This window comes from Ascaphus truei, chromosome 12 (genome assembly GCF_040206685.1).
Source record: "Ascaphus truei isolate aAscTru1 chromosome 12, aAscTru1.hap1, whole genome shotgun sequence".
In the NCBI taxonomy this organism is placed as follows: Eukaryota; Metazoa; Chordata; class Amphibia; order Anura; family Ascaphidae; genus Ascaphus; species Ascaphus truei.
In genome coordinates, this window is record NC_134494.1 from 5,910,982 (window position 1) to 5,928,091 (window position 17,110).

Below are 17,110 nucleotides of genomic sequence, written 5' to 3' on the forward strand. Positions count from 1 at the left end.
GAGGATAACTAGAACTGTCCGCATACTCCGTATGAGGTTGGGAGCTGCCGTTACTCCATAGACACGATTCGCGCGTTACCCTATACACGTGGGGATTTTACTAATGCACTTATATGCATTTTTTATTGTGTTTCGTCGGATTTTATAGCATAGATTATTAAAGTTTTGTTATTTTATTTAGTTAGTAGTGCGACCATTTTGTCTGAGTGTCCTATTTTGGGATTTGGCCATTTATTGCCATATACCTTTACTGACATCAATATTCTCTTGTCATTTACCTTGAGTGCAACTACAGGGGTCTGTATATAATCCTTTGATTATTTGTGTGGTTCCTATTTGTTTCCCCCTTGCACCAGGTAATTTGTGGTTCTGTGTTTGTTGGTCTGGTGCAGCGACGTATTTTTGTGTGTTTGTGGAGACGAAATTCACTGCTGATGTTTCACCTTCACGCGTCGTCCCGCGTGCAGGCCGTGCACTCCTATGCACACCGGTGCGCGCACGTATGGACTGGTGGTAGCTCAATGCTACGTGCAACCCGGCAGTGTCTGTACTGCGCGCGCAATAGCGAAAAAGTTTGACCCATACACTAGACTCCAAGTGAGAGTCCCGATCTCCAGAAGGGCAAACTAGTCTCACTTGAAGTCTAGTGTATGAGTCAAACTTTTCCGCTATTGCGCGCGCAGTACAGACACTGCCGGGTTGCACGTAGCATTGAGCTACCACCCCGCCATACGTGCGCGCACCGGTGTGCGTAGGAGTGCACGACCTGCACGCGGGATGACGCATGAAGGTGAAACATTAGCGGTGAATTTCGTCTCAGCAGTGGGCTGCACAGCCGGGGAACGGTCCCTTACCGGTGGGTATCCCAACCCCAAAAGCGGATACCATCTGTAGAGACATCAGCTGCTGTGCCTATATCCTATTGACATCTTGTGAGTAGGGCTTCAATTTTGCCCATCTGGACTGCAGTCTTTGTTACCTATATGTGTATGTTACTTTTTATTAAACCTATTTTTATAGTAGGCCATTTGCAGGTGTTTAATGTTAGTATAGTTGTTTCAATTTAATTGTGCTGTATGTTTTGTCTTTTAGTTTATAGTTTTTAGTTTTCTACACAGTAATACACTATGATTGGTTTTTGTTTTTTTATTTCTATGTGGTGAGACAACCATCAAGAACCTTCAGAGGATTTATAGTCACTACAGGACTGGTTCATACCATATGGTCAGGACTATCACTGTTTCATTGAGTGTGTGAGGCGCCGGATTTCGTTTTTTTGTATGTATTGTGTGTTTAGTTTATCTATCACTGTTCCTGGCTGCCCCCCTAATTTTTAGGCACTGAATAATCACCCTGTAGAGTGTATACCACCCTACTTTTATTAGCATTAGCCCTGTAGCACTTACACTTTTTTTTTCACACACACACACAGTATGTAGTTTTCATTATTATTTTATTTTTATAAAACATTCTACCATGAATATTCCTGCGCTAAATCCCAACATGTCCTCTTGTTTTTGGTGATTAGTGACAGAGGCGGCAAATGACAAGTAATGAATCAGGTCACATTATCTATTGTGTTTCTCTCCTCTGCAGGTTGTGGAGCTGTGATCTAACCTCAGGCTGCTGTGAGGATCTCCGCTCTGTTATTATTACGAACCGATCTCTGATCAAACTGGACTTAAATTATAATAACCTGCAGGACTCAGGACGCAAAATACTCTTTGAAGGACTAAGGCACCCAGGCTGTACCCTGCAGGAGCTGAGGTGTGAACTGTATTATTAATATATATTACTGTATATACTAGGATTATTATACATACCTGTGAGGTATACATACCCTACAACTGTACATATTTAGTAAGTTACAGTATCTGTTATGTCCTGTACCTGGTAAAAACAGCTGTACCGACTGTATTGTACCTATGTCTGTTAGAGTGTCAGACTGAGTAGAATTATACTACCTGTCTCCTATTGGTTGAAGCTCAGAAATGTCAGCTCATTACAGCTTGAAGATTACTATCTGATTTGATAAATGATCAGAGGTTTATATGGAATTTATCACTACAATTTTTTTGTGTATATTAGTACACAAAATTAATCCACAAATACAACTATTTTATAAAATATTACATGTTATGGTAGCTACACAGGACAGGCTCACTTGTATATGTAGCCCTGATTGGTTTTGGGCTATAGGTATGTCCTCCTCCTGGCAGTAATTCCTAGTAAGGGTAGGTTTGCTATGAGTAATTATGGGTTTTCCCCACTCATTGCAGTGCATTGAGTCGGAGAAGGTAGTGTAATCAGGCCTTGTGTCCAATCAGAGGCACAGGGGTGGTTCCTACTGGATCAGTACTTCAGGCACTGCACTTTTGTATTTAGTCAGTCTACCTCTACCTTGAGAGAGGCAAAGTCTACCCGTGAACAGTGTGCAGGGCTCTGCATACTGTGTGCCCTCCCCTTGGGGAGTGGTGGGAGACTATTCCTCTTATCCCAACAGGGGATAAGGGAAGAGCTGGGACTGCTCTCAGTGCACGTAGGCTGTGAGTGAATATCCAGGGACATCCTGAGGGTGGAAACCCTGAAAGCTGAGATCAACTGCTGTGCTGAATACAGTGAGAATAAAGGATCTGTGTTTTACTATACCACTTGCTTGAGAGTGAAGTCTATTGGGAAGAGGGTGAAGAGATTCTCTTACAGAAACTTCTCCCCATACACCTGGGGGCTGCAAGAGATGGAAGCGCTGCACCTGTGATTACGAGTCGGGCAAGACCCCAGAAGCCTGTCCTGTCATTCCCCTATAACACCTTGCGGGAGACCCAGGGTCCCCTGTTACCAGCAGGTTTGCACCACACTAAACCATGTAACCAGAGCAAGTTTCCCCGAGATAGGCCCTATATGAGATTGGGTGGGGGAAACAGGGTTACATTTAGAGGCACTGCTGAGATAAATCAGGACAGGCTTTTAGTGAAGCAGAACTGGAAGTTTAGGATGCATGCTTCCAAAGCAAGTGTTGATGAAGGAGGGAGTCTAGGTGTAGTCAGGAGGCCCCTGAACATTGAAAACATGACCTAGGACTGGCCTAAAAGGTGAATAGAGCTGGTAACAGGGCTATAGCTGTTCTAGTCCACTGAGGCGAGTGATCATAGGATGCCTAAAGGAAGTAAACTGGTAACAGAGTTCATCAATTTCTGGAGAGGGTCTGTGATACTGGCAGCCAAGAGGAGGCGACGCCTGAGTGCTGCGGGGAAAAGCCCCAAAAGCACTACTAGCCAGTGGCCAGACTATCACCGTTGAGCACTTGTACTGGACTGTCATCGTGTGCAGTGTACAAAAGAAAGAGTTTTGCCTAGCCTGGGATATGCTGAATTATCACTGGTCAGAGTTTAACATGGACTGTGGTGCACAGGAGAACAGACCCTCTTCCAAACCGTGAGGGTCGCGGGTTGGTGAAAGCAAGGAGTTCACCTAAGATGGCGGCTGCTATGCTTGATCGTGCACCACGCAGTGCGAAGAATCTAAAATGGCGGTTCGCGCCGAGTCTGGATGGCGCACGTGCTGCGTGCAAGCAGGCTGCAAGAAAGCTGAGTGCAAAGATTTGGCCGGGTTTGGTGCGAAAGCCAACGCCCTGCCTGAAGGAGGGAAGTGGCGCGATAGCAGAAGCTGCGCCCCCCTGTTTTGTGACTGGCTCAGAGAAGAGTCCACGTCATAATGTGATATCAAGTGACCCTCCTCTAATCTCCACCAGAGGCAGGGGTCACAGTGAAAGCCAATCACAAAGCTCTGCCCAAGCTGAAGGAGGAGTCGGATGCGAGCTGCCGCACCCTCAGTCTTGTAGAGCTGGCAATCAAGACAGAGCAAATTGTCGAGGTCCTATGCTGTCGACTATCCATACCGCTAGCAGTATGACAACGTGCCATGTTACCACCTATCAACTTCCAGGAGGCTTCCTGATGGTGGAGGTGGGAGGCCAAGAGTACCTCAGGTGTCTGTGTCTGCAATGCAGACTGCCGGGGGCTGAATCAAGTACCACTGCCTGGTGTCCGCAGTGTGGGATCTACTATTTATGGCCGGTAGATCCATTCCCTACCATCGTTGCCAAGCCAGACGGCCCACATGCAATGTTGACAGAGGTGCACAACCTTGAGGTGGATACCAGTCTGGGCTCGTGTGCCCTACCGGGTGTCCCAGAGTCAGTTCCAGCGGCGGAGACTGCTGCCGGAACTCGCTAAAGAGAAGGTGACTGGCCACGGAGAAGGGGGATTGCTGTTGATGGTGGTGCCGGAACGGGACCGTTTCGTGCCCAAAGTCTCCATTAAAAGTGCGGAACCCCGCTGTCGTTCCCCTGCGGAGATGTGCCTGCCTCGTTGGACGACGAGTGTGCCAGTATGTCATCGATGGTGATGCACCAACCGGTGGACCACTACAGCGGTGTTGCCCAGGACGAGTACCTTACCTGTAAAGTGGAGCAGATGAGTTTGGAGATTCCCCGACAGCAGGCGCTGGTGCGGCCTCAGCCACGTAGAAGTCCCACGGCCGTGGCGACTCCCAATTTTGCGGATCCGAGACTGCTCCTGAGGACAAGAGGATCATCGCGAGCCAGTGGAGTGGTGAGAAACCACCACCTTACTCCCTACAGGCCACGACATAGGAGATCGGAGGGAAGGCTCAGCCTGGGGCCTACTCACATGACCAAGACCACGCCAAACTTCCGGTACCATGCTCAGCGGATGATGCACTTCCGGTGTGGGACCTGGACTTATACACAGACTCTGCAGTGTCGACCGCAGATGACGTCACATCCGACTCGACCAGCGGCCTAGACCAGAAGCATGTACCAGCCTTTCCAATAAGTACCAGCTTAACCCAGGAAGAGCTGGATCATTACAGAGAATCTGTAGCGGGCCGAGGGGCGTGAAGTCGTGCCGAACGGAACAGTAGAAAGGCCTCCACTGGTCGAGGCATAGCCCGACTTAAGGACACTGTTTCGGACACTGGTAATTTCCTCATCCCTGCCCTTAGCGCCACTGCCCAAGCCACTGCTCCTGCCCCATCCAGTTCTGGGTCATGTTCAAGTCATCAGGGTTCTAGTAGGGGTAAGACATCTACAGCCTCCAATTTATCTATGGACTGGCGGGACTGTGTGACCAGTCATGAGGGGTCTGATGGGAAGATACCGTGGGCCATTCGGATACCTGTGCCAAATCCTACCGTGTTTAAACCTGTGTCTAGGGGTAAATCCAAAGGGTCAACGTCTCCTGAGAGGGAGGGTTCAGTGTGTCCTAAACCTGAGGTAATGAACCCTACAATATACAAAAATGTGATGAGAGGAAAAAGTAAGGGTTCTCTTTCCAGCGGTACCTCTGGTGTTTCTTCTCGGGGAGACACAGAAGGGTCAGTGTCTACCTCAGGCTAGAAGATCCTTGTTCTAGATTTCCTAGACAGTACTGTATGTTGCAGATGTCAGCTTATTACATGTAATGTATTGAAATTGTATTCTGTCTGTACAAATTGGAAATAAAATATAAGTTACAAAAACAAAAACCTGAAAAAATAAATTTACATACATGCAATATTTTTCTTACCTTTAGAAGTCTTCACCCTCTGAATTACGGCATATCAGGAAGCTCTCGACCAAAAACGGCATCCACCGCCATCCTCTGTGATGATCAGGTAAAAAAAAATCTTCTTTCTTCCATCCCCTTTAATCTTCTTTCATCTTCTTCTTTAATCATTTTCGGCCATCTTGAATCTTCTTTCCTTGTAATCCATTCCCCATGGTAAATCCAAAACGGATGTTGACTCGTCGGCATCTTAAGCTAAAATGAGATCAAACAGGCCTTATATAAGGCCTGTGACATCACATTTTAGGGTCAGATGGTACAGCTCCAATCCAATTGGATGCTGTACCATGTGACAGTTTTTTTTTTTTTAAGGATGTGATGTCATCTCCAAGGGAGGTGCGTCACATCCTTAAAACCACATGGCATGGTATTACAGCCAATGGGATCAAAGACAATCCCATTGGTTCCCGTACCATGTGACATGTTCGATTTTGTTTAGAGGATGTGACATCATCCCTTAAAGTGATGTCACATCCTTTTTTTAAAATGGGACATATCACACGGTACTGGAACCAATGGAATTGTCTTCAATCCCATAGGCTGTAATACCATGTGATATAAGCCATGTGGTTTTAAGGATGTGACGTACCTTCCTTGGAGATGGCGTCACATACTTTGAAAAAAAAAAACTGCCACATGGTACAGCGCCCAATCGGATTGGAGTGGTACCACATGACCCTAAAATGTGACGTCACAGGCCTTATATACAGTAAGACCTGTTCCATCTCATTTTAGCTTAAGGTGCTGATGAGTCAACATCCGTTTGGAATTACCATGGGAAATGGATTACAAGGAAAGAAGAAAGAAGATTCAAGATGGTCAAAAATGATTGAAGAAGAAGATGAAAGAAGATGAAGAAAGAAGATTTTTTTTACCTGATGCTGATCATCGCGGAGGATGACGGCGGATTGCTGTACATGACGTCTTTGATTGAGAGCTTCCTGATACGCCGAGATTTGGGGGGGTGAAGACTTCTAAAGGTAAGAAAAATATTGAATGTATGTAATTTTATTTTTTCAGGTTTTTTTTATGTTTTTGATTGCCCATTGACTGTCAATGTATTTATCTGTGCCTCTTTAGGGTACAGATAAATACAGTGACAGGCCATGCATTTTTTGGCAAATGCTTGTTTTGAATTTATTGTTATTTTTTCTATTTATGTTTATTGTTTTGACTAAATTTTTCTGTATTTGTAGGGCTCATTTATATTTCATTTTGGGATTGGTTAGGGGTTTAATTTCTTTATTTGTTCTGTTGGTTGATGTTTAATGTATTTAATTGTCTTGTTGGTTAGCGGTTTAATTTATTTACGTGTTTTGTTGTTTAGCGGTTTAATTTATTTTATTGTTCTGTTGGTTCCATCAGCCTGGGGGACCCCGTGGTTACCAGATGTGGATGGTAGGTACTGTAGATATAAGAGCGCAGCTCTTGAGTGGTTCTCCTAGTTATCGCAGTTGGTGATGCTATAATACTAGTAGATTTTAGATTAGGATTATTTTCTTTGGTGTTTTGGTACCTTTTTTCAATAGTCTGGAGGGATTCCTTTTCGGTCAGGTGGACCAAGGCATTGTTACAAGACAAATCTGTCACGTCTGGAGACTCAGGAAGTTTGAAGCAAAGAAGATTTTATTGATCACAGGGCCCTGGATGATCGGTCTTTCATATCTGGTTACTGCTCACATGATGTGGAATGGAATGTTCAACTTTAGCCTACTTTAGCAATTTTAGCAAAAATACATGTTATTTAGCAATTCATTTTAATAATGAAAAAGTTTAGTAATATATAAAAATGCTAAACTTATACAGCGTTAATACAAATACAAAATGGTACCCAGAGAAAATGATTTTATAACGTAAGGAAGTCGTCTTAGCTTTGCAGTCTAAGCAGTTGGCAACAGAAACAAATCCTTACATCAAAGATTCCAGGGATTCTAGTCAGTACTTTTCCTGGTGCAATAAAAGAGCAGATCATTCGGAGAGGTATTCGATTTCAGAACGGTCAACAAATTTCTGGGTCAAAAAATTCAAAATATTGTCATTAAACGCAATCATAGTGGCCATAGATTACAAAGATTGGAGGGACTTGGTGGACATCAATGATGCCTATTATCACATCCCAATAGACGTCACACATCAAGTTTCTCAAAAAGCCATGCCCATTATTCATTTTCAAAGGCCTTAGTGACATTGATTGCAGAATTAAGGAAGGAGGCGATCCAGATATTCCCTTATTTTGCACAGAAGCTCTAAAACCCCGCAAAATTACCACATAATATACTGTATATATGTATACAAGTGTCAAAAGGAGTGCTACTGGGCGTGGCTAAATGTATACAACAAAAAACAGCAAAGAAGCCCAGAGCTATATCCAACACGAAAGAAACACACCACGAAATACCTACTGTACACACTCTCCCGGAAAAGGGCCATCTAGTCTAACCCTTTTACCAAAGCATCTTAAACCTGCTAGCCACTTCAAGGCATGACCGTTAGCAGGTCCTAACACTACCCGAGTTAAAATTCTTATTTACCTCTATAATTAGAAGAATGATCACATTTGATCTGTTATAACCCAGCAAAATGAAACTGACCTGCCAACTTGTAAAGTGGGGAGGGGTGAGCTTAAACCCTGGGGGGAGGAGCCACCAACCGCCAAAAACAGCTGAGACCAGCTGGACAAGGTTAATAAATACACAGATACCCAGCAAGCTCTACAAAAAAGCAAATTAGCACATATATATGTATATAAGCGTCAAAAGGAGTGCTACTGGACGTGGCTAAATATAAACAGCAAAAAAGAACTAAAGAAGCCCAGAGCTACATCCAACATGACAAAAACACACAGAGAAATACCTACACACTCTCCTGAAAAGGGGCCTCATGTTTACTTATTTGGTATATCCCTGTATACCTTTCCTTTCTAAAAAGATGTCCACGTGTTTTTTTGAAGATATCAATTCTATCTGCCATCACAGTCTCCATGGGCAATGAATTCCACATTGTAACTGCCCTTACTGTAAAGAACCCTTTCCTTTGTTGCTGGTGAAATCTCCTTTCCTCCAACCTTAAGGGATGCCCAAGTTGAATCAACTATATGAGTGAATAGGAATCATTTTTACACTTTCTCTTTTAGAATCCCCCTTCTTGTTTCAACTACAGTATACCCTGACATTTTAATTTATTATTTTAATAAAATATTATTCAAAGTTATAATTCAATGATATTTAACACTAGTATTATACATACGTATGGCACTTTATTATTTTGCAGATATTTTAACAGTTGTAATTACCCATAATGGACTAAATATATAAATGTAACCCTGCTTCCCCCACCCTATCTCACATTGGGCCTCCCGGGGAAGATATTTACTCCTCTCCTGGTTACTTGATTTGTGTGGTGCATATTCCTGCTAGTAAAAGGGGGTCCTGAGTCTCCGCTTACTGGGAACCTGGGGTGCTCCTGAAACATCTCTTCGGTCAGCGCCTCCACCTATGTGGGATTCTGCAAATGTAGAATAGCCCTCACATAGGAACATCCATAAAGTAACCAGCCCACCCCAAAGGTTATGGCTAAAAGGGTTTACTATAGGGATCAGTAACATAACATCATAATATACATCACAAAGTACTAACAGCTCTATACATAACACACAGCAACAGCTATATGCATAACACACTGCCAATACTGTCAGCTGTAACACTAGCACCTCAGTGGGCTGTAACCCCACACCTTCCTCCCCCAACCCTGTGTCCATTAGTCCCAATCCACCCAAGTGTGTGGGATCAGGCCTGTCACATATGAACAGCAAGGTTGGTGCAAGTGTGGAAGGTGTAGATACCTGCCCAGATGCTCCCAGCACCTGGGTATGACAATCTTCTCAAAGGATCTACCGAAGCCGCGATGACTGTGCTCCGCATGGCATGGGGTCTCGTCAGACAATCCCACCATGAAGACCAGTCTCTCAATCAGCACACAGCAAACAGTGATCTGACCCTCAAACCAGATCCTCAGAAACTGCAGCAGACACTGTGTCCCTGACTACTACACATATAATGGGGCAGTGTCCCTACCTTAGGGCCGGTCCCTATGAGCTTACCCACTAAACCTAGAGGGGAGTGGGGCCTACCTGGGGCCTGGGGTTTTCTCTGGCCTAGAACAGCAGAGCACTGCTCTCTGTACACTACCTTCCCCAATCTCTTCCTGGATCCAACTAACTTCCTGCACATTGCCCATACAATGTATCTAACTCCTGCAGGGGAAGCTGCAAGCCCTGTTGGCTGACAAGGGCCACCTGACCTGCCTACCTCTAGGCCTGCTGGGAATTGTAGTTCCATGTGAGGCTCTTCTTATGAGGACCGCATGGACGCATCGCTAATGGCCGCCTACCTTTCTCTATCTGCGCCTGCGCTAGACTAGTGGTCGCCGCGCCACTTTCCTGCGCATGCGCAACATCTAAAGGGCCTTGCTGCATCTCTACACTATCCTGCGCTTCGTCTACCACATCTAAGATGGCCACCGCAACTCCCAGCACTCTGCTGCGCATGCGTGGCCATTTCGCCACACACAAGATGGCTGCCGCACTCATCTGCACATGCGCGAGCGTTCGTGCACGCATGGTCAATTCCAACATGGTGGCGCCCGCCTGGATAGCGGCGCCAACCAGTGGAGAGCCGCCGGAGCCTCCCGGTGCCACCTGCTGCCTGCTATCTCACCACACCGCCATTGCTGACCTCGCGGCACCCCACCAGGGGAAAGGGGGTTTGCAGGGAAGCATGCCAGAGCTGGGGACCTGCGCTGGTAAGGGGACCAGGGATATATAAACTTGATTTGATTTTCCTGCTATGATTGGACAATGCTGTGAGCTGTACATAGATGCTGTGATATGAGAGGGCTCTGATGTTGAACAAGAGAATTTCCCTGCAGTGATGTTGGTGGGTCCACAACATGGCCCGCCCACGGAGGATTATGCCCAGACTTCTGTGACTTGGACTATAATGCTGTGTTGTGCGCTTGCGTGCGAGTGTGCACGCGCTCGGTCGCGCATACCAGTGGCTGACACGCACGCACGGCTTCCACCCTCCAGGAGGGACTCATGGGGTGTCGGAGTGCGCATGTGCGATGGATGACGGGTGCTCTCGTTGTACACTCTTCCTAACCTTCTTGTGCTTTGCCGGTTCGGACTGCGCATGCGTACGCAGCGAGGACTCACAGGAGATGCACCGGACAATAAAGGGACATGCGCAATGATCCCGCAACCCGCTCAGCTGCTGATTGTGGTTTGCAGCACACGCCTTATGATGACATCAGATAGCCCCCATATTCAATGCATCAGTCAGCCCCAGACATCAGCCCTCCTTGCAGCAGGAGAGGAGAGTGCTAGTGACAAAGCTTGCTGACCTATACCCTCTGGTTTGACTTTGAACTATTTTTTGAACTTTTACATATACTCTATCTCTACCGTTGCAGTTTCCTATAGCATTGATTGCTTGCGAGCTTATCTTTTTGCTTATACTGTACATTTAGGACTTAGCTTGTTCTTTTTTAGGGGTATTGGGGAAAGGGAAGTACCTTTTGTCCCTTTGGGGACGAGAGGGAATGGGCCTGAGGAAGGGGTCTGTCCCCGAAACGTTGCCCCCTTGGTAATCCCAATTTTTTGCCCCTTTTTTTCCTCCACTTGCTCCCCACACCCTATCCCTGGGTTTTGTCCTTTTTCTACCTATTTTTTTGTGTGTTTTATATTATTGTGTTTGCGTCACATTGCTCCTTGTATATAACTTGTGCATACATTAAATACTTATTTGATTTGGCATTTTTCCGCTTTTTGAGATTTTTTCTATTAGTCAGAGAGTGCTGGAACTATTATTACTATTTTGTAAACATATAAACTTGCTCTTCCTTTATTTTTACAATTAGGTGTTATTTAATGGACAAGATATACATTTTAAATGTTATTATTATGCAATTGATATAGATTTTTTAAATATATGTAGCCCTCTTTCCTGTCGATATAGAGAGACTACTAGTGCTGTATGTACCTGCTGGCTCAGCGAGATCTGGGCCTCCGCTAACTGGGAGCCTGGGGTAACAATATGTTCTTGGCAGCGCCTCCACTTACCCAGGATCCCCAATAAGTAAGGCTGCAGTCCCAGTAATGTTTGTGACACGCGCGCCCGGCGGGGGGGGGGGCGGCGCGTGCACAGTGCTAACCGCGATCTGCGGTCTGACAGGGAGAGAGGGAGCTTGCGACGGGCGGGGGCGGGGGCGTGGTCGGGGATTTGCGGGGGCGTGACCATTACGTCACGCGGCTAGTTCGCCCTCATTGGGTGAACTGCCGGTGGGGGCGTGGCCACGCCTCCGTCGCAAGGTTTGAACTCAATTTCATTGAGTTGAAAAAAAACCTGCAGCACGGCGCGACTGCACCTTCAGCGGGAAGGTGCGTACTGGGCCCTCCCCCATTGAGGGGTGCTGCTTACACGCACAGCGCACGCCGAGTCGTGCGCTGTGGCAGTGACTGGGACAGCAGCCTAAGATTCCCCTAGGTAAGAATAATGATAACAAGCCTCAACGTTGTAACCTTTTACTAATAAGCAATCGCAAAACCTTAGCGTACACCTATTAGGGATAAAACACATATAGCCACAGTACATGAATAACTGATATTCAGTAAATATACACCAGTGGCCTGGCCATTCTCCACATTGAGTAATGTCACTTCCCACCACCGAGTTCACCCCACACCATTTCCAATGTATAAACTCAGTCCCTTGGTCACGCAACCCAGTGTCCCCAAAGTAACAGACTTCAAAAAGGATCCGCCGATTCAGCGTAGTCTCTCACAAGTTGGGAATGTCCAGTAGCTTGATCCCAAACCACTGATCGCACACCGCAGCTCAGGAAGAACACTGTGTCCCTGTCTGCTACTACAGTAAGGGAATAGAATGTCTCTCTCTAGGGCTTTCCCTGCAGCACCACAAGCTGGTGGTGACTCAGGGTCTGCACTGGGGCCTGAGGGGAAATCTGGCCTACGCAGGTGGGTCACTGACCCCCTGCACACACACAACCTCTCCCCTTGCTCCTCCGGTGCCCTCTGCTAGCGTGGTCTCTCCCCCACGCTTCCCTTTCCTGCCTGCCAGCAATCCCTGCACTCCTATTCGTTCCCTGGTGTCATGTGGCTCTGCTGAGGCTCATGGGAATTGTAGTTTTACTTCAGAGCCTCCTGGTTATTGGCCAGTCGTTCGCGCGCTTACACTGCCATGCGCGAACTCTCTCCGTGCCTTCGGTCGCGCATGAGTATTGCGCAATGCCCAAACAACATGGCAGTGCCCTGTGCTATCGGGTCGCCGCGGCACCTCCGGCGCTCCCTCACAGCACCCCCCGTGATTGCGCCCTGCAGCGGAAGTACAGAGGGGAAACAAGAACACCCCTACATATATATATATATATATATATATAATTTGTTTTTGGGCACTGTATTGTTTGCTTATGAATTACACCTTTTGGGGGGTAAGGAAGAGCGAAGAAACGCTAGCTCGAATGGACTGGGCACACCATTTATTAATTATGGGCCATTTTATCATTATTTTGAGTTAAGATAATTGTATTTCATGTTTTATATTCTTAGTGAGGTTTGAGTTGAGCCCAGTTATTGTTTTTACAGATTGAAGGAGGTTGAAAATGACTTATTTTAATGCTTGAATATCCTTCTTACAATGATTTTGATTGAGTAACAATGTGAAGATAACCTTTTTTTGTTATTATTTTTCCTTTTTAGCTTGGATGGAGAAGGCATAAATATAAAAGATTACCAAAAAAAGTTTGGACTGAAACGCTAATAGCCCAGAATCCCTCCAGGAAACCATTTTAACAGCAGAATGTGAGTAGGTATTGTACTGATGCATTTTATGTTACCTCCTCAGTAATGCAGTCTTGTAACCCTGAGAGTGACATATGGACAAGTTAACTAGAACATGCAGCCTCTGGGTGGCCCTGTGATCTGCTTTTTATTGTAGAGATAGGAGTGATACAGGCACACAGATTTGCTAATCAAAAATAATGTATTATGCCATGGCAAGTCCGTGTGCCTGTATCACTCCTACATCTACAACTCATTTCTTTGGGACTTCGGGATATCCTATGCATATGGAGCACCGGCTGATAAGTATCTATGATCATTCTTATTGAGTGCCTGCATTATTCTTCTAATGTGTATCTGCTATTTATTATACACGTTTCTTGTAAATCTGACACTAGTATCCAATACAGATGCTAAAGCAATGCTTTGTGGCAATCTAATTCTGATGAGCCTTGACATTAATATTCATCTCACCTCAATATACAATACTATATTCAAATTTCACTCTTATATTTTTTTTGCTTTATAATTTGCGTTTTAATATTTGTTATTGTGCAACATTTTATCTTTAAAGTGTATAAAGTATACAATGTATTTAATGTATGTCTTCATGTGTAGTTTTGTACATTTTCCCATTTTTTATTGTAAAATATTAATAGTATTCAAAATGAAGTTGTTCAATCTCCCACATTCTCTTTCTCTCAATTTTCTCTTTTGCTACATATACTAAAAAAAGGACCATAACACGAGCAGCACAAAACTGCCAATACAATTAATATTTAGGGCCTCATTCAGTAAGCGTCGATAAGGCACTTATCGACCACTTATCGGCCAAAATGCCTACTCAGATTCAGTAAGCCTTGATAAGTAGGCGTTAACGGCCTGTATCACCGAAAAATCTTTTGAACAAAATCAAATCGTCGACTGAGCGGCGATAAGCCACTTATCGACATTTTTCGCAATGTTCATAAACACGCGCAATTTTAGTAGCCACGAGTCGCTTATCACCACCTATCGTCGCCTACCGCCACCCATTGTCGCCTAACGCCACCCTAAAATGGCGATTTTCTCCTCAAATCCAAACGCCAGAAAAAGTTGGCATATTGATAGGGAGATACGTTGATAAGTCGGGATTAAGAAATATTTAGGCCTTTGCCTGTATAGGATTGATGCCGGGGTTTTCCGGAGCTGATACACATTAATACCAGCACCAGAGCCCCCCGGCATGCATCCGATGCAGGAAAAATGCATTAACAGCCACTTCATTACCTTAGCGGCTAACCAATAAGGCAATGAAGGGGTTAACCACCCGTGCCAGGCTTATTGTGGGTAGTGGGGGTGGGTGAAGGGGGCATTTGGCCCTTAGTGGGTGTTTAGGCCTTGCGGGGGGGGGGGGGGTTGTGGGTGGACTTAACCCCTTCATTACTTTAGCGGTTAATACCGCTAAGTTAATGAAGGGGTTAACCCTACCGCTACCCACATGCAAGGTCTAAACACCCATCCTTGGGGCTAATACCCCCTTCACTCACCCACCCTATACACAATAAAAACAATACACACACAAACAATACACACACACAACAGCCCCCAAACCCACCTCATAGGCAACAATAACATTGCAATATTTAATAAACATCAATACACCCCCTCCCCCCGTGCCCCCCATAATGTAAAACCATTATTTATTTTTTTAACATACAGGGTTAATACCCCAGGCCTACGGTAGTCCCCGGTGGTCCCGACGGGTGTCCGCAGGCCTCACAGTGCACCAGAGGGGTGTGCCCATAGGGTTTGGGGTTCTCCGGGTGGTACCGCTAGTCACCAGGTAGTCCATGCGCCACACCATGGGCCACAATGGGATCCATAGGTGGGCCTGCGAGTGTCTGGGTGTCCCCGGGTCAACCCCACAGGTGTCTGAGGCCCTCGGGTGGTTTCAACAGGAGTCTTGGGGCCCTCGGGTGGTCCCTGCAGGTCCCTGTGGCCCCCACAGCTGTGGGGCCCCCAGTTCTTCCTCACAGGTGTCCCCCGTGGGTCCGCAGGTGGTACACTCTAAAGTAGTACAGATTAATATATTATCAGTCAATGTTCAAAAATAAAAAATTAAAAAAACACATCCAATGTAAAAACCTGTAAAAAAATACATTTAGAAACATGCAAAATATTACTTACCGTTAGAAGCGCTGGCCCTCCGACTCCCGGGGAAACAGCAAGCTCACGTACCTTGAAGGCCTCAAACAGCATCCGATGCCATCCTCCATGAAGATCCGGATCAGGTACCCAAATCTTCTTTCTTCTTTCTTTAATCACCTTCTTCTATCTTCATCTGTCACCATTTCTTGATCTTCTTTATCTTCGATCTTCTTCTTGTAATCCAAAAAGCCCCATGGTAGATCCCAACCGATGTTGTCTCGTCATCTTCTTGGGCTAAAATGAGGAGTCACGGCCTTAAATAGGGCTTGTGACATCACATTTTGGCTTAAACTGGTTTAACAGCCATCTGATTCGCTGTTAAAACCATGTGCCGACTTTAATTGTTTTTTTTGTGACGTCACTTAAAGGGAATGATGCAGCCAATCAGAATGACTGTGTTTCATTTGCCTTTAAGATGCTTTGAAATGTCCCGGTCACTTGACGCGGGACATTTAAATGCACCCCATAACGGGGCTTGTAACTCGGGAAGCAAGGGGTACCCGGACATAAAACCAACGCGGTTCAGCTCCGGAGACCCCCTGCACATCTACACTATGAATTAAATGTATATTAAAAAACATAATTTTCGGCTGAGATTTTCGCTGGCAGAAGTGGCTCTCTCAGAGCAGCTTCTCTGCAGCAGAAATGTATCGCCGGGTTTGGCCTTTTCACAGGGTCGTTCCTATCGCTGGCAGCAAATCGCTCGTTTTGGGAATTTTGCTATGAACGGTAATGAAGGCTTGCTGAATACCGTGATAGCAACGCTCCAAAAAACGGCGATTTAAATTGGCTGGCGATATTTTTTAAGAACCTTTACTGAATACGGCCCTTACTGTTATTAAAAGCCCCCCGAGGAGCAAACCCTGTCATACAGTATCAGAAGTACTTGGAACCGTAGTTCAATGAAGATTTCTATAAAAAAAAAACAGTGAAAGGTGCGGAGCACCTAGAAACACCCCAGGGTCTCATCTAATTTGGTCACCAAACAAACTAAGTTCATGTACAACAAAAGAAAAGAGAGTAAAATATGAAACAAAGGTTCATATTCCCTTTGCTGAGCATGTAATCAAAGATCTTAAACATTTATACAATATCATCGTTAGCTAAACATAACATGCTTTATGTTAAACTACAGGAGTGGAGTCCACTTGCTGGGAACAGGAGTCAACAGAGAGGCAAAAATCAACGGTAGGCAGCAGGCAGGTAGTGGTGGTCAGAGGACATGCAATGGTCAGAGGCAGGGAGAAAGCAGGTATACAGTGGTCAAAGGCCATACAAAGGTCAGAGGCAGACAGCAGGCAGGTACCGGTGGTCAGAGGATGGTCAATGTTCAAAGGTAGGCAGCAGGCAGGTAGCAGTGGTTAGAGGGCAGGCAAGGTTCAGAGGCATGGAGAAGATAGGTAGCAGTGGTCAGAAGACAGGCAAGGGTCAGAGGCAC

At 45.6% G+C, this 17,110-nt stretch overlaps 3 protein-coding genes across 4 annotated transcripts in view; all 3 read left to right on the forward strand.

The window, feature by feature from the left end:
• The window catches only part of LOC142464336 (uncharacterized), an 898,100-nt gene that overhangs the window by 197,074 nt on the left and 683,916 nt on the right, over nt 1–17,110 (forward strand). The gene's annotated exons all lie outside the window — the stretch shown is intronic.
• LOC142464299 (uncharacterized) overlaps nt 1–17,110 on the forward strand; it is a 397,523-nt gene that overhangs the window by 192,733 nt on the left and 187,680 nt on the right.
• The window catches only part of LOC142464323 (NACHT, LRR and PYD domains-containing protein 3-like), an 86,428-nt gene that overhangs the window by 60,768 nt on the left and 8,550 nt on the right, over nt 1–17,110 (forward strand). The window contains exons 6-7 of the mRNA XM_075567817.1: nt 1,597–1,767; nt 13,402–13,503. Coding sequence (XP_075423932.1) covers nt 1,597–1,767; nt 13,402–13,462 — 232 coding nt within the window. The 3' untranslated portion in view covers nt 13,463–13,503. The remainder of the gene's footprint in view (nt 1–1,596; nt 1,768–13,401; nt 13,504–17,110) is intronic.